This window comes from Triticum dicoccoides, chromosome 7A (genome assembly GCF_002162155.2).
Source record: "Triticum dicoccoides isolate Atlit2015 ecotype Zavitan chromosome 7A, WEW_v2.0, whole genome shotgun sequence".
In the NCBI taxonomy this organism is placed as follows: Eukaryota; Viridiplantae; Streptophyta; class Magnoliopsida; order Poales; family Poaceae; genus Triticum; species Triticum dicoccoides.
In genome coordinates, this window is record NC_041392.1 from 582,959 (window position 1) to 601,068 (window position 18,110).

Genomic DNA, 18,110 nt, shown 5'->3' on the forward strand with positions numbered 1-18,110 from the left:
GCAAGGATCAAACCCGGGACCTCTTCCTTCCGAGTGAAGCACACTGACCACTACACCCACGCGTCGTGTTAATGCCTACTTCATGTTATATAGTCCTATGTATAGGAAATGCCCCCCCCCCCCTTTATGTTTTCCATGTTTATTTTCTTTTTCTTTTTTGTCTCCTTTTTCTTTTTTCTTCTCTAAAATTCATGATTTCTTCCAATCAAAGATTTGTTTTCGAAATGGATGAACTTTTTTCCAAATTGTTTAACTTTTTTCAAAATTAACGACTTTTTAAATATTTTTGTGATTTTTCTAAAAAATTGATGAGTTTTTCCAAATATGATGAACTATTTTTTAAAATTGATAAAAAATTTCCAATATGATGAACCTTTTTCAAAATTCATGAACATTTTCTAGATTTGATAACTTATTTTAAAAACCGATGAACGTTTTTCAAATCTGATGAACTTTTTTGCAAAATGGATGTTTTTTTAGAATCGATGAACACTTTTAAATTCGAAGAAGTTTTTTCTAATTCGAGGAGTTTCTTTCCAAATTCAATGAACCTTTTCTAAATCATACACATTTTTTATTTCTCAAAATTTTCATTTTTGTACTTTTTTTTTCATTTTTTAAAGTTCAACGGAGGTGAAACAATGCTCTTTTTTTGGAACCGGTGAAACAACGCTCGAGCGAGCGACCAGACGTGGCGATCGATGAAGTGATCGAGCGCTCACCACATGGGCCGGCACACGAGCAGGCGGCTGTGGGCGAGCGCTGCGTAGGAGCTCCCAGTCCACCACACATTCATTCTTTCCATGCACAACCGTCTGGCAAACGCGCCAACCCCACACGCGAACAAGAGGAGCATTGCTTCAAAAAAAAGAGGGGCATGCAATCATGCAGTCTACTCGTAATAAAATATAACCACGGCAGCCATACAAACGCAGTTGATGGCCTGTGCGATGGCCACGCATTTTTTTCTTCAAAACGGAGGCAAAAGATTTGACTCATCTATTAATGAAGCAGAAGAGAGTTGCCTAGTTAACTAACGGGAAACCGGGCTAAAACCGTCACAACCGCTGAGCGGCACGCATAAGATACCCCACACACGCCCCTCTAAAGAGGGCCTCGTCGATACAGCTCATCGCCATCCCTCCTCCCCTAGAAGGCATCTTTGCCATCCCTACACTCTGAGCAAACAACTCCAACTTCGCCGTAGGTGATCGCCGACTCAACCCACTATGAATAGGCCTTGTGGAGTTGCATGAAGATCCGTGCCAGAACTCAGCCACCTGACAACGCAGCTCCGACTCTGATGCAGAACTACGAAGGACAAAACCAGGCACGGCTGGCGCCACAAAAGATCACCGAATGGCCCATCTGGAGCCATTCATCGTACGTCGCAGTGCCCCGCCACCGCAACTTCGACTCCACAGCAACAACCAAACCGAGGCAATCCCGTGGACACACCCTAGAAGAGCCTACTACCGCAACCATTGCCGCGTCGCCGACATCGCTCCCACCATCACCGTTACCACAGAAGCCTGGACGCCCCAACCGCCGCCATCCACTGGTCATGCTCGCCAATGCCGGGCTCGAAAGACGAAGCCCCCAAGAGGGAAAACGACACCTGTAAATTGGGAAGCGTTTTACCTGCCGTAGCAGGCCGCGGTTTACGTGTTAATATAGGGATGGAATAGCCCCATCCGTGGCGTACAAGAAAGAGATCGTTCCATACTTGAACCGTACGAAATAACCTCAACAAGATCTTATCTCTACCAACGCGTACATCATCTAGAAGACCCTAAAATACTTTAACAGCCCACCTCAATCACACCTTGGTTAAGGTGAGATTGCGTCTGAAGTCTTCTAGTTGTCGAACTGGTAGAGATTTAGTGAACCCGTCCGCCACCTGGTCCTTTGAAGACACAAAACGAACATCAAGTAGTTTTCTTGCCACCCTCTCTCTGACAAAATGATAGTCAATTTCGATGTGCTTGGTGCGTGCATGAAAGACAGGATTAGCTGACAAATAGGTTGCCCCAAGATTATCACACCATAAACATGGAGTATGTTTCGTGGGCATACCCAATTCTCTCAATAGTGACTGCACCCAAATAACTTCTGCTATTGCATTTGCCAAGGACTTATACTCAGCCTCAGTGCTTGAACGAGATACTGTAGCTTGTTTCCTGGCACTCCATGAAATTAGATTTGCACCATAAAATACTGCAAAGCCACCGGTTGATCTTCTATCATCAATACATCATGCCCAGTCTGCATCTGATAAAGCACTTAACAAAGTAGATGAAGACTTTCTAAATGCAAGCCCTATGTTGATGGTGTGTTTGACATATCTAAGAATCCTCTTTACTGCTGACCAATGAACTGTAGTTGGAGCATGTAAATACTGGCATACTTTATTGACTGAGAAAGAAATATCTGGTCTTGTGAGAGTCAAATATTGTAATGCCCCAACAATGCTTCTATACCTTGTACTATCTTCTGGTTCTAGAAGCTCACCATCAAAGGCTGAAAGTTTCTCAGTGCTTGACAAAGGTGTGGGTGCAGATTTGCAGTCTTTCATGCCAACTCTGGTCAAGATTTCTGAGGCATACTTCTCCTGTGTTAACACAATGCCATCTCCGGTTTTCTTGACCTCTATCCCAAGGAAGAAATGTAAATCCCCCAAGTCCTTGAGTGCAAAGCTAGAGCCTAAATCCTGTAGTAGCGCTGGCACTGCTTCTTGAGAGGAGCTAGTAACAATAGTGTCATCAACATATATGAGCAGAAATATTGTTACTCTAGATTTATTAAAAATAAATAGAGAGGTATCAGCCTTTGAAGGGGTAAAGCCCAACTCTTGTAATCTTGAGCTTACCCGAGAGTACCATGCTCTTGGTGCTTGCTTGAGCCCATATAGAGCCTTGTCCAGTTTGCACACATGAAAGGGTGAATCTTTGTGCTCATAGCCTGGTGGTTGCCTCATGTAGACCTCTTCTTCCAGAACACCATGAAGAAACGCGTTCTGCACATCTAGCTGTCTTAGGCTCCATCTCCTGGACACAACAATAGACAAAACAAGTCTGATAGTAGCTGCTTTAACGACTGGACTAAAGGTATCCTCATAATCTAATCCGTACCTTTGTTTAAAACCTTTTGCAACTAATCTAGCCTTGTATCTATCTATGCTACCATCTGCTTTCTTCTTAATTCGATACATCCACTTACAATCAATTACATTTTTACCATGACTAGCTGGAACTAGATGCCATGTTTTGTTATTCATTAATGCCGAGTATTCGGTGTCCATTGCCTTTCTCCAGTTCGTACTCTCTAATGCTTCTTGTACACTTTGTGGCTCACTTGTGGGCTCACCTGTTGAACAAAATGATCCAAATTTAACTCTGATTTTTTTTCATACCGTACTATACCATCTTTAGGTCTTAGAGGTTTGTGTATCCCAGATTGAGATCGTGTACGGCCGCGTACAAAGGGTCCAGCCGGTGCCGCAAAAGATCCGGGCGCTGCTCCAGCCGGTCCACAACAACGCCATTGATCTCTTGCCCACCTGCCGCAGAAGATCCCGCGGGCTCAGCAGGCGAGGCCGACCCGCCAGATCCTCCTGATCTTACCCTCAAAAAAAAAAAAAGATCCTCCTGATCTGTCGGGCACGGGCGAGCGAGGACTCGTTGGTGGGTGTCCGCGGGCCCACGCGCTGAACTGCATGCAGGAGACCGATTTGCATGCGGGAGGCAGGCGAACACGCGGCTTACCCTCAAAAAAAAAAAGCTGGTCCGCGGCTCGATTGGGCCGGCCATGATGCGCTGGAAGGTTCCGCTGCAGCCGGATCAGCCTCGGATCGGGCGCCCTGATCAGCACGGGATAGTGCGCCAGAATCTGCTCCGTGTCCCGTGCTTCTGTCTTCTTGGACGAGACTTGCCTGCTCCCCCAGCGTGCTCCCATCCATGCTCCCGCATACATGGTATGATTTAATTGGAACAAAATAGCACGGATGGGAGCAGGCAAGCCGGATCCTGTCTTCTTGTACAACATAAAATAAGGGATCATTTGTCTCCAAATTTAACCTGTTTTGAGCAAGATTTTCACCCAATTTTTTTTGTACATCTCCTGTATCCTGCACACCATCCTCTGAAGAAACTTGGTCAGTAGCACATGCCATATTTTGAGCATCACATTTATTATCGCCCCCATGATCAAAAGATGGATTCTTGAGATAATCGTGGAGAAGCAAGATTTCTTTTCTAAGGAGAGCTCCTGCATTGGGCCGGATGGAGTGATGCAAAGGGAAAAAGAGTCTCATCGAAGACTACATCGCGAGAAATATAAACGCGGCCAGTGGACACGTCAAAGACACTTAACCCCTTTGTGCCGAGGACTATAGCCTATGAAAACACACTTTTTGGATCGAAAAGATAGTTTCTGAGTGTTGTATGGGCGGAGGTTTGGCCAACAGGCACAACCAAACACCCGAAGGGATGCATAATTAGGCTTAGTATGAAAGAGGCGCTCAAAGGGAGTGTCAAATTGATGACGCTACTGCGGAGAGTATTGATGAGATAGGTGGCTGCTAGAAAAGCTTCATCCCAAAACTTTAACGGCATGGATGCGTTGGCAAGGAGAGCAAGACCAACTTCAACGATATGACGGTGTTTTTGTTCTGCTGACCCATTTTGTTGATGGGCGTGTGGGCAGGACACATGATGCGAGATGCCTAGTTCTTGAAAGAACGAATTTAATTTTTGGTATTCGCCTCCCCAATCGGATTGGATGGCGAGAATTTTTCTACCAAATTGACGTTCAACATGTGCTTGGAAAATTTTGAATACTTCGAATACATCAGATTTCTTTTTGATAAGGTAGATCCAAGAAAATTTACTATAATCATCGATGAAACTGACATAATATTTGTATCTACCAACAGAAAGAGGAGCATCTCCCCATACATCCGAAAAAATTAATTCAAGCGGAACAGTAGACACACTATTCGAAAGTGGATAAGGTCATTGGTGGCTCTTTGCTTTTTGGCAAGAGTCACAAACAGACTCAATGCAGGATCAAAGGGTAAAGACCTCCTCTACATCTGCCTCGATGAAGAATTCTCCCCGTTGCTTGGTCCTTTATAAAAAAGACAGTAGGCCAAAATTCAAGATAAGCATTGTTATCAATAGCAATTCGATGAACTGAAAGGAGATTTTTAGAGGCAGATGGGACATGCAATATATTTCTTAGATGGATTTTATCGTAGTGGGTTTTAATAACCGAATGCCCAATGTGACTGATGTGCATACCTGACCCATCTGCGGTGTAGACTTGATCACCACCGCGGTAGTTGTCACGAACTGTAAGCTTCTGTAGTTCGCCGGTGATGTGGTCAGTAGCGCCACTGTCGGCATACCAATTGGTATCTATGCCGTAGCTGGAGGTGTTGATGGAGCCTGCTGTTTTCTCTTCTGGAGGGTAGTCGTCGGTGTAGCAATACCAACAGTTGATGGCGATGTGCCCCGGTTTGCCACAGATCTGGCATACGGGAGCACGGGAGGCACCATTGTTGCCACCATGCCCACCCCTATTGTTGTTGTAGGAAGGGTGAGCACCACCACCATTGCCGCCGCTGTTACCACCACCGCGGCTGTTGCCGCCGTGCCCTCCATCACGCCCACGAGGAGCACCCCGCCCGTGATTGCCACCGCGTCCACGAGATGCAGAATTGGCCGAGGATTTGAAGCCACCCCCAGCGTTCTACAGGAGCTCAACCCGCTGATCGAAGTTGGCCATCTGACCATAGAGTGCATCAAGAGAAACTGGTTCAGTACGGGCATCTAGAGCAGAAACGAGAGGGTTGTACTCCATGTCAAGACCGGCTAGGATAAAGGAGACAAGCTCATCCTCGCCGATGGGTTTCCCGGCAGCTGCAAGTTCATCAGCCAGGCCCTTCATGTGAGAGAAATACGTCGGGACAGATTGATTGCCCTTCTGGGCGTTGGAGAGGGATATGCGGAGGTTATTGATTCAGGATCGGGAGTGTGATGCGAACATGGTGGTGAGGGCGCTCCACACGGCTTCAGAGGTCTCGAGATGAAGAACATGGATGAGAACCTCCTTCGAAAGGGAGTTGAGAAGATAGGAGAGAATCTGCTGATCGATCCCAACCCATGCGGTGTGGAGAGGATTCGGCACGGTCACCATTTTGCCATCTTTGTCGGTGGAGGAGATGGTAGGTTCGGGAGCAGGCTTGCTGCCATCAAGGTAGCCATAAAGGCCAGGGCCACGGATTTGAGGAAGGACTTGTGCCTTCCATAGGAGGAAGTTCTCTCTGGTGAGTTTTTCGGAAACTTGGTTGGAAGACAAGGAAGGCGCCGCAGAGGATGAAGACGCCATTGATGGTAGATTGAAAAGCTAGATGAGGTAAGGAAGATTGGCTCTGATTACCATGTAAATTGGGAAGCATTTTTACCTGCCGTAGCAGGCTGCGGTTTACGTGTTAATATAGGGATGGAATAGCCCCATCCGTGGCGTACAAGAAAGAAATCGTTCCATACTTGAACCGTACGAAATAACCTCAACAAGATCTTATCTCTACCAACCGTACATCATCTAGAAGACCCTAAAATACTTTAACAACACCAAGGTGCCGCAATGTCCGATCACACAAGATCAAGGGTTTCCCCTGGAGAGGCTGTGATGGCCGGATCCGTGCGAGAGGCGTGCAGCAGCAAAGTAGTGATGCCTCCAGGAAGGTCGACGACGACCGCAACCGCCGCCATCGCAGTCACTGCACCATGTCGAGAATGAGTTTTCACCCAAGCTCCCGACACACCCTCGGCCGCACATCAAACCACCGGCACCGATAAGCCCACCAACCATCACCACCATCGAACCTGCCCTTGGACGAAGAAGCACGAAGAACTGCCTCAGCCAACCACACCGCACGGAGGCCAATGGCAGCCAAACTCCATCAGAAGGCACCAGAAACATCAGCGGCCGACCGGACCCATGACCGCGCACGCAGCGAGCCACCATTCCATGTCGAGCACCATGCCGGGAAGGAACAGATGAGCGTTGCTCGAGGCCAGAAACCACCACGGTTCCGAGCCACAACCAAACATCAGGGGCACCGGCGAGCACCACGCACGCCGAGCACCCGCCAGGGACCAGATTTGTCGCGCCTGCTGCATGTCGCCTCGGACCCCTTGCTGGCTGCATGCCTCGTCAGAGACCCTTGCGGCACCTCATGCCCGAGCTCCATGCCCACCATGCTCGAGACCCCCGCTCGCCCGTTGCACGCACGCGCCATCGCCGTGGTCTCCCAGCGCGCTCCGCCCGCACACCACCAGATCCGGGCATGAGGGCCCCGGATCTGCCGCTCCCACCGGAGGGGAGGAGTTCCAGCCCGCCGTTGCAGAGCTCACGGCGACCATGCGCCAGCGCCGCACGAGCCAGCCACGGGCCGTCCGCAACCTGGATAAGAAGCCCCGCCGCCACCTCTGCCACATGGGCTTTGCCCGGCAACGCGTCCTGGCAGCGGCGAGGAGGGAGACACGGAGGGGCCGGCTGCCGGAGGGAGCCTGGGTCGCCGCCCGTGTCGCTCGTGCGGAGCGACGCGGGGGCTCTGTTGTATTTGGGAATCGTTGTTGGGTGATTTTAATATTCAGCCACGCATAAATTTGATGGTGATTTGAGAAGCAAAATGATAGTCAGCATGATATTATCATCTCAGTCAAACTGGTTTCCCTCGCTGAGCTACTACTCCGTACTAAACATGAGCTAAGCTAAATCTACATGTGTTGCTGAGTAAATAGGCAATTTTTCAACTAATTTAATCCATAAATAAATTTCTAGCATGGCATTAACTGAATTGCCGACGTACTGACTCTGATCTAAACATGCACGTACTAAGCAAACAATAGACAAATCTACACATACTGCTAGTACTGCCAATACGAAAATAAACAGGAGCGGGATAAACGCGTTATACCCTCCAGTCGGCCATGCAAACGCCGCGGCGGCGGTGGCGGCAGCAGCGTCCTCGGCGGCCTTCTTGTCGGCTTCAGCTTTCTTGGCGGTGGTACATTCGGCGTTGGTGGACATGGTGATGATGAGGGCGACACAGACATAGAGGAAGTAGCGGATCGGAAGCGAGCAGTCGCGTAGTCGCTTCCCAAAAACCTATTCGCCTCTCTCCCGTACAGGAACCGGAGAGACGGGGTTTCGGAGACCTGCTCTCCCGTCGACCGTGTATGCAGCGGACGGGATGGAGTCACCGGCAGCAAAGGAACGACGGTGGGCGTGCGCGTGGAGCAGATGTGATCTGTTCGTGGCGACTAGGGTCTGGGGGCAAAAATAAGCGCGTAGGTGTGAGCTCGGCTCGGCTCAATCCCGCAACCCGCGGCGCGTCATGACGAGGCGTGGCGAGGCGGGCGGCGGAGGAGGAGTCCGCGAGGGCCTCATCTCTTCTCAAGCTCCAATAGCATGTAGAAGAGAAACCCTTATAAGGAGGTCAAACTCCTCTTCCACTTTCGGGGTGGGAGTAAACTTCCCACTCCATCTAGTGCCAATAAACCCACATGGGCCCTTGGAGATTTTTCAGAAATTGCTATATGAGCCTAGAGCCCATCTCAAATTTCAGCAATCCCCACCAGATCTCGAGGGCCCATTGTGTCCTCTGTTCCAATTACTGTTTTGATATACCAGTGTTTCAGTGAAGACCTGTTAAGGTTGAGCTTCACCTAGAGTAAGTAGCTACACTCCTTCACAACTGAACAATGGACTATGCCTTGAATTGTCAGTTTGGCGTAAAGGAGTTTCACCACATGTCTTACTAGTACTAGGCTGCCGAAGACTGACCCCTCGAGTGGAGCATATAAGTCACACTCCTGGCCTATTCAAGAGCTTACTAGAGATCACCCCAATCTCATAGACTATGACCAGCAGTCGGGCTCACATAGGTGTGTTCCTCCAAAGATCGCTCTGTAGGATAGCATCTTGCTTATATAAGCTTCGGAACACATTAATACAGTAGTCATCCTACCATATAGTATTGGGAGTATTGCATCTCCAACGGAGTGGGTTAGTATAGTTACTCTCCTCAGTTCACCACTGGCTTGTTTTTTCAGGTCCTAATTCACGGGATCTCCGATCACATAGGTTGGGTTACTACCATGGCAACTCATGTGGGTCTCATACTCACCTCCCTCGATGCACTATCTATCACAACACGTGATAGCCCTTTTGTAAAGGGATCTGCCAGATTCTTAGCCGTATGGACATACTCCAACGCTATCACTCCGGAGTTTCTTAATTTTCTGACAGCTTTTAATCTCATTCTTATGTGTTTGTTGGACTTCATGTCCTTCGAACTCTTCACCTTGGTGATGACAGTCTGATTGTCACAGTTCATAAGGATAGCTGGAACCGGTTTATCAACCAATGGCAAGTCTATCAAAAGATCTCGAAGCCATCCTGCTTCAACACCAGATGTGTTTAATGCTGTTAATTCTTCTTCCATTGTCGATCTCATTAAGATCGTTTGCTTGCAAGACTTCCAGGAAACAGTGCCACCTCCAAGAGTAAACATATACCCAGTTGTGGCCTTCATCTCATCAGCATCCTAGATCCAATTCGCATCACTATACCCTTCAAGTACCGACGGGTATCCTGCATAGTGAAGTCCATAGTTCATAGTACCTTTCATATAGCGCATAACTCTCTCAACATCATGCCAATGTACATCACCCGGTTTGGAAACAAACCGGCTCAGTTTGCTCACAGCAAACGTGATGTCAGGCCTCGTTGTGCTCGCTAGGTACATCAGTGAACCAATGATTTGAGAGTATCTCAATTGATCGTTAGCCATGCCTTGAGACTTTCGAATCAACACGCTAGGATCATATGGTGTTTGAGATGGTGTGCAGTCCGAATATCCAAAACGACTCAACACCTTCTCAACATAGTGGGATTGCAGAAGTGTAATCCCACCCTCATTATCTCTCAGTAACTTGATGTTCAAGATAACATCAGCCACACCAAGGTCTTTCATCTCAAAGTTCTGACATAGAAATGATTTGACCTCCTCAATAACTTTGAGATTTGTTCTGAATATCAGTATGTCATCAACATACAAGCACAGTATAACTCCTTCACCCCCACCATGGCGATAGTATACACATTTGTCAGCCTCATTAACAACGAAACCAACATATGTCAGAGTTGTATTAAACTTATCATGCCATTGCTTAGGTGCTTGCTTCAGGCCATATAAAGATTTCAGCAACCTACACACCTTTCTTTCCTGACCATCTATCACAAAGCCATCTGGCTGTTGCATGTAGATTTCCTCGTTTAGCTCCCCATTCAGAAAAGTCATCTTAACATCCATCTGATGGACGAGAAGACCATGCCAGGCCGCGAACGAGAGTAATACTCGAATGGTGGTCAGTCTAGCCACATGTGAATAAGTATCGAAGAAATCTTCCTCTTCTTTCTGGTCATAGCCCTTGGCCACAAGCCTAGCCTTGTACTTTTCAATCACACCATTGGGCCTAAGCTTCTTCTTGAACACCCACTTACATCCTAATGGTTTGCAACCATAGGGACGGTCAGTGATCTCCCATGTCCCGTTAGCCATGATGGAGTCCATCTCGCTATGGACCGCATCCTTCCAGTAATCAGCTTCTGGAGAGGCATATGCTTCTGAAATAGAAGTGGGAGTATCATCCACGAGGTACACGAAGAAATCATCACCAAAGGTCTTTGCAGTCCTTTGTCTCTTGCCCCTACCAAGGGTTTCCTCGTCATCCTCCTCAGGATTTTCATCATGTGTTTGTTCATAATAATCCATAGGAATGGCAGGCTCAGGAGTCTCCTCAGATTCCTGTCTAGAAGTGCTTTGCATATCTCTCATAGGAAAAATATCCTCAAAGAATGTAGCATCCTTAGACTCCATAATTGTACCGACCTTCTGGTCAGGTACCTCAGATTTCACTACTAGAAATCTATGGCCAATGCTGTTCTCAGCGTAGCCCAAATTAACGCAGTCCACAGTCTTTGGTCCAAGCTTACGCTTTTTGGGGATCGGCACATTGACTTTCGCCAAGCAGCCCCAAGTACGCAAGTACGAGAGTGTTGTCCTTCTCTTTGCCCATTTCTCATAGGGAGTGATCTCATTATCCTTTGTCGGAACTTTATTCAGGACATGACATGCTGTCAATATAGCTTCCCCCCACCATGCCTTGGATAAACCCGATGTATCTAACCCCGTTTGACTGGGGTGAATAGGGAGGCGTCCTCTCATGAATAATGCCGTGTTTCGCACAGAAGGAATCAAACTCACTCGAGAAGTACTCTCCTCCATGATCTGACCGGACTCGTTTAATTTTCTTTTCAAGTTGATTCTCAACTTCTGCCTTATAGATTTTAAAGTAGTGTAGAGCCTCATCTTTAGTATTTAACAGATACACATAGCAATATCTAGTGGGAAACTCGGGATTAAATCCAACTTGGCTAGCCGCGCCATAACACCGAAACTAATGTGACAAATATGTGAATGCCAAACTTCAGATTCATTAACATTCGAATGAATATGGTTCATAACCTTATTACAAAAATCTGCGAGGGAAAGGCGGAACATCCCTCCGCTCTCATAACCTTTTCCAACAAAGAGTCCATATTTCGTAACAACTAATTTATTAGACTTGAAAACCAACTTAAACCCTTCTCTACATAGAAGGGAGCCACTAACGAGGTTCTTCTTGATGGCGGGGACATGCTGCACATTCTTCAGCTACACGATCCTTCCCGAAGTAAACTTCAGATCGACCGTGCCAACACCATGAACAGAAGCACTCACGCCATTCCCCATCAATACGGACCCGTGGCCTGTGACCTGGTAAGAAGTGAACAATGAAATGTCAGCACACACATGAACACCTGCACCTGTGTCAACCCACCAATCGGTGGGCTGAAACCGTGAAAAAATAGTAAATAAATTACCGTACCCAGATGCACCATTCTCATGGTTGTTCACACTCATGTTGACAGACTTGGAGTCCTGTCCTGACTTCTTGTACTTGTTTGGGCACTTGTTGGCCCAATGTTCAACCGAACCACAAATAAAGCATCCCTCGTCCTTCTTGTTCTTCTTGAAGGTCTTCTTACCCTTCTTAAAGTTGGTATTGTGTTGGACACCGTTCTCGGCGGCAGCAGTGTCCTTGGCGGCCTTCTTGTCGGCTTCAGCTTTCTCGGCGGTGGTACGTTCGGCGTCGGTGGACATGGTGATGATGAGGGCGACACAGACGTAGAGGAAGTAGCGGATCGGAAGCGAGCAGTCGCGTAGTCGCTTCCCAAAATCCTATTCCATCTCTCCCATACAGGAACTAGAGAGACGGGGTTTCGGAGACCTGCTCTCCCGTCAATCGTGTACGCGACGGATGGGATGTAGTCACCGGAGGCAGCAGCAGCAAAGGAACGACGGTGGGCGTGCGCATGGAGCAGATGTGATCTGTTCGTGGCGACTAGGGTTAGGGGCACCGCACACTTATATAGGCGCAGCCGCGAGGAGAGACGTGGGCTCGACCCACGTCCGAGTCCGTGACAGCCCACGATCCGACGTCTCATATCGTGGCCCAGCTGTCAGAGAACTCTCCGTTAGTGACTGGCAAAAATAAGCGCGTAGGTGTGAGCTCGGCTCGGCTCAATCCCGCAACCCGCGGCACGACGCGTCGTGACGAGGCGGGCGACGAAGGAGTGCGCGAGGGCCTCATCTCTTCTCAAGCTCCAATAACATGTAGAAGAGAAACCCTTATAAGGAGGTCCAACTCCTCTTCCACTTCCGGGGTGGGACTAAACTGTTGGGGAACGTAGCAGAAATTCAAAATTTTCCTACGTGTCACCAAGATCCATCTATGGAGAAACCAGCAACGAAGGGAAGGAGAGTGCATCTACATACCCTTGTAGATCGCTAAGCAGAAGCGTTCAAGAGAACAGGGTTGATGGAGTCGTACTCGTCGTGATCCAAATCACCGATGATCCTAGTGCTGAACGGACGGCACCTCCGTGTTCAACACACGTACAGCCCGGTGACGTCTCCTACGCCTTGATCCAGCAATGGGAGAAGGAGAGGTTGGGGAAGACTCCATCCAGCAGCAGCACGACGGTGTGGTGGTGGTGGAGGAGTGTGGTACTCCAGCAGGGCTTCGCCAAGCACCGCAAGAGACGAGGAGGAAGAGGGGTAGGGCTGCGCCAAGAAGGAGAGGAACACGTGTACGTTGGGCAGCCCAAACCTCAAGTATATATAGGGGAAGGGGAGGGGCTGCGCCCCCACCTAGGGTTCCCTCCCCAGGGGTGGCGGCAGCCCCCAGATCCCATCTGGGTGGCGGCCACAAGGGGGAGAGGGGGAGGCGCACCTGGGGTGGGCCTTAGGGCCCATCTGCCCTAGGGTTTGCCCCCTTCCCTCTTGGAGACGCCTTGGGCCCTTGTGGGGGGCGCACCAGCCCACCTGGGGCTGGTCCCCTCCCAAACTTGGCCCATGTAGCCCTCCGGGGCTTGTGGCCCCACTTGGTGGACCCCCGGGACCCTCCCGGTGGTCCCGGTACGTTACCGATAAACACCGAAACTTTTCCGGTGACCAAAACAGGACTTCCCATATACTCCCTCCGTTCCTAAATACTTGTCTTTCTAGGCATTTCAACAAGTGACTACATACGAAGCAAAATGAGTGAATCTACACTCTAAAATATGTCTACATACATCCATATGTAGTAGTCATTTGAAATGTCTAGAAAGACAAATATTTAGGAACGGAGGGAGTATAAATCTTTACCTCCGGACCATTCCGGAACTCCTCGTGACGTCCGGGATCTCATCCGGGACTCCGAACAACATTCGGTAACCACATACAAACTTCCTTTATAACCCTAGCGTCATTGAACCTTAAGTGTGTAGACCCTACGGGTTCGGGAACCATGCAGACATGACCGAGACGTTCTCCGGTCAATAACCAACAGAGGGATCTGGATACCCATGTTGGCTCCCACATGCTCCGCAATGATCTCATCGGATGAACCACGATGTCAAGGACTTAATCAATACCGTATGCAATTCCCTTTGTCCATCGGTACGATACTTGCCCGAGATTCGATCGTCGGTATCCCGATACCTTGTTCAATCTCGTTACCGGCAAGTCTCTTTACTCGTTCCGTAACACATCATCCCGTGATCAACTCCTTGATCACATTGTGCACATTATGATGATGTCCTACCGAGTGGGCCCAGAGATACCTCTCCGTTTACACGGAGTGACAAATCCCAGTCTCGATTCGTGCCAACCCAACAGACACTTTCGGAGATACCTGTAGTGTACCTTTATAGCCACCCAGTTACGTTGTGACGTTTGGCACACCCAAAGCACTCCTACGGTATCCGGGAGTTGCACAATCTCATGGTCTAAGGAAATGATACTTGACATTAGAAAAGCTTTAGCATACGAACTACATGATCTTGTGCTAGGCTTAGGATTGGGTCTTGTCCATCACATCATTCTCCTAATGATGTGATCCCATTATCAACGACATCCAATGTCCATGGTCAGGAAACCGTGACCATCTATTGATCAACGAGCTAGTCAACTAGAGGCTTACTAGGGACATGGTGTTGTCTATGTATCCACACATGTATCTGAGTTTCCTATCAATACAATTCTAGCATGGATAATAAATGATTATCATGAACAAGGAAATATAATAATAATCAATTTATTATTGCCTCCAGGGCATATTTCCAACAGTCTCCCACTTGCACTAGAGTCAATAATCCAGTTCACATCGATATGTGATTAACACTCAAGGTCACATCCCCATGTGACTAACACCCAAAGAGTTCTGGGTTTGATCATGTTATGCTTGTGAGAGAGGTTTCAGTCAACGGGTCTGCAACATTCAGATCCATATGTACTTCGCAAATTTCTATGTCATCTTGTAGATGCAGCTACCAAGTTCTATTTGGAGCTATTCCAAATAACTGTTCTACTATACGAATCCAGTTTACTACTCAGAATAATCTGGATTAGTGTCAAAGTTTGCATCGGCGTAACCCTTTACGATGAACTCTTTTACCACCTCCATAATCGAGAAACATGTCCTTATTTTCTCCAAGGACAATTTTGACCGCTGTCTGGTGATCCACTCCTTGATCACCTTTGTACCCTCTTGCCAGACATGTGGCAAGGCACACATCAGGTGCGGTACACAGCATAGCATACTATGGAGCCTATGTCTAAGCATAGGGGACGACCTTCGCCCTTTCTCTCTATTCTGCCGTGGTCGAGCTTTAAGTCTTAACTTCATACCTTGCAACTCAGGCAAGAACTCCTTCTTTGAATGATCCATCTTGAACACCTTCAAGATCATGTCAAGGTATGTGCTCATTTGAAAGTACCATTAAGCGTTTTGATCTATCCTTATAGATCTTGATGCTCAATGTTCAAGTAGCTTAATCCAGGCTTTCCATTGAAAAACACTTTTCAAATAACTCTGCATGCTTTCCAAAAATTCTACATCATTTCCGATCAACAATATGTTAACAACATATACTCATCAGAAATTCTATAGTGCTCCCACTCACTTCTTTGGAAATACAAGTTTCTCATAAACTTTGTATACACCCAAAATCTTTGATCATCTCATCAAAGCATACATTCCAACTCCGAGATGCTTACTCCAGTCCTTAGAAGGATTGCTAGAGCTTTGCATACTTGTTAGCATCTTTCAGGATTGACAAAACCTTCCGGTTGTATCACATACAACCTTTCCTCAAGAAAATCGTCGAGGAAACAATGTTTTGACATCCTGTTTGCAAGATTTTATAAATAATGCAGTAATCGCTAATATAATTCCAACAGACTCTTAGCATCGCTACGAGTGAGAAAGTCTCATCGTAGTCAATTCCTTGAACTTGTCGGAAAACATCTTAACGACAAGTCGAGCTTTCTTAATGGTGATACTTACCATCATTGTCCGTCTTCCTTTTAAAATCCATATGTACCTAACAGCCTTACGACCATCAAGTAGTTCTTCCAAAGTCTACACTTTGTTTTCATATATGGATCCTCTCTCGGATTATATGGCCTCGAGCCATTTTGGAATCCAGGCCCACCATCGCTTCTCCATAGCTCGTAGGTTCATTGTTGTCTAGCAACATGACTTCCAAGACAAGATTACGTACCACTCTGAAGTAGTACGCATCCTTGTCATCCTACGAGGTTTGGTAGTGACTTGATCTGAAGTTTCATGATCACTATCATAAGCTTCCACTTCAATTGGTGTAGGTGCCATAGGAACAACTTCCTGTGCCCTGCCACACACTAGTTGAAGAGACGGTTTAATAACCTCATCAAGTCTCCACCATCCTCCCACTCAATTCTTTCGAGAGAAACTTTTCCTCGAGAAAGGACCCGATTCTAGAAACAATCCCTTATTGCTTTCGGATCCGAGACAGGAGGTATACCCAACTGTTTTGGGTGTCCTATGAAGATGCATTTATCCGCTTTGGGTTCGAGCTTATCAGCCTGAAACTTTTTCACATAAGTGTCGCAGCCCCAAACTTTTAAGAAATGACAGCTTAGGTTTCTCTAAACCATAGTTCATACGGTGTCATCTCATCGGAATTATGTGTGCCCTATTTAAAGTGAATGTGGTTGTCTCTAATGCCTAACCCATAAATTATCGTGGTAATTCGATAAGAGACATCATGGTATGCATCATATCCAATAGGGTGCAGTTATGATGTTCAGACACACCATCATACTATGGTGTTTCAGGCTGTATTAGTTGTGAAACCATTTCCACAATGTCTTAATTCTGTGCCAAACTCGTAATTCAGATATTCATCTCTATGATCATATCATAGATATTTTATCTTCTTGTCACGACGATCTTTCAACTTCACCCTGAAATTACTTGAACCTTTCAATAATTCAGACTCGTGATTCATCAAGTAAATATACTCAACATCTACTCAAATCATCTGTGAAGTAAGAACATAACGATATCCACTACATGCCTCAGCACTCATTGGGCTGCACACATCAAAATGTATTACTTCCAACAAGTTGCTTTCTAGTTCCATTTTACTAAAAACGAGGCTTTCAGTCATCTTGCCCATGTGGTATGATTTGCATGTCTCAAGTGATTCAAAATCAAGTGAGTCCAAACGGTCCATTTGCATGGAGTTTCTTCATGCATATACACCAATAGACATGGTTCGCATGTCTCAAACTTTTCAAAATGAGTGAGCCCAAAGATCCATCAACATGGAGCTTCTTCATGTGTTTTATACCGATATGACTTACGTGGCAGTGCCACAAGTAGGTGGTACTATCATCACTATCTTATATCTTTTGGCATGAACATGTGTATCACTACGATCGAGATTCAATAAACCATTCCTTTTAGGTGCAAGACCATTGAAGGTATTATTCAAATAAACAGAGTAACCATTATTCTCCTTAAATGAATAACCGTATTGCGATAGACATAATCCAATCATGTCTATGCTCAACGCAAACACCAACCTCGGTGGAAGAGGGAGCTGTTGGGGAACGTAGCAGAAATTCAAAATTTTCCTACGTGTCACCAAGATCTATCTATGGAGAGACTAGCAACGAGGGGAAGGAGAGTGCATCTACATACCCTTGTAGATCACTAAGCGGAAGCGTTCAAGTGAACGGGGTTGATGGAGTCGTACTCGTCGTGATTCAAATCACCGATGATCAAGTGCCGAACGCACGGCACCTCCGCGTTCAACACACGTACAACCCGGTGACTTCTCCCATGCCTTGATCCAGCAAGGAGAGAGGGAGAGGTTGAGGAAGACTCCATCCAGCAGCAGCACAACGGCGTGGTGGTGGTGGAGGAGCGTGGCAATCCTGCAGGGCTTCGCCAAGCACCACGGGAGAGGAGAAGAACTTGGGAGAGAGGGAGGGGTTGCACCAAAGGCAAAAGTTGTGTCTCAAGAGGCCCTCCTACCCTCACTATATATAGGGATCCCAAAGGGGGGGGTGCGCCAGCCCTAGGAGATCCAATCTCCTAGGGGCGGCGGCCAGGGGA

At 47.2% G+C, this 18,110-nt stretch overlaps 1 protein-coding gene and 1 pseudogene across 1 annotated transcript in view; one reads left to right on the plus strand and one right to left on the minus strand.

The window, feature by feature from the left end:
* Nucleotides 1-5,771: 5,771 nt before the first annotated feature.
* LOC119334862 lies at nt 5,772-5,910 on the minus strand (annotated as a pseudogene).
* A 177-nt stretch (nt 5,911-6,087) lies between these two features.
* The window catches only part of LOC119329760 (LEAF RUST 10 DISEASE-RESISTANCE LOCUS RECEPTOR-LIKE PROTEIN KINASE-like 2.5), a 41,631-nt gene continuing 29,608 nt past the window's right edge, over nt 6,088-18,110 (plus strand). Inside the window, exon 1 of the mRNA XM_037602855.1 lies at nt 6,088-6,258. Coding sequence (XP_037458752.1) covers nt 6,088-6,258 — 171 coding nt within the window. The remainder of the gene's footprint in view (nt 6,259-18,110) is intronic.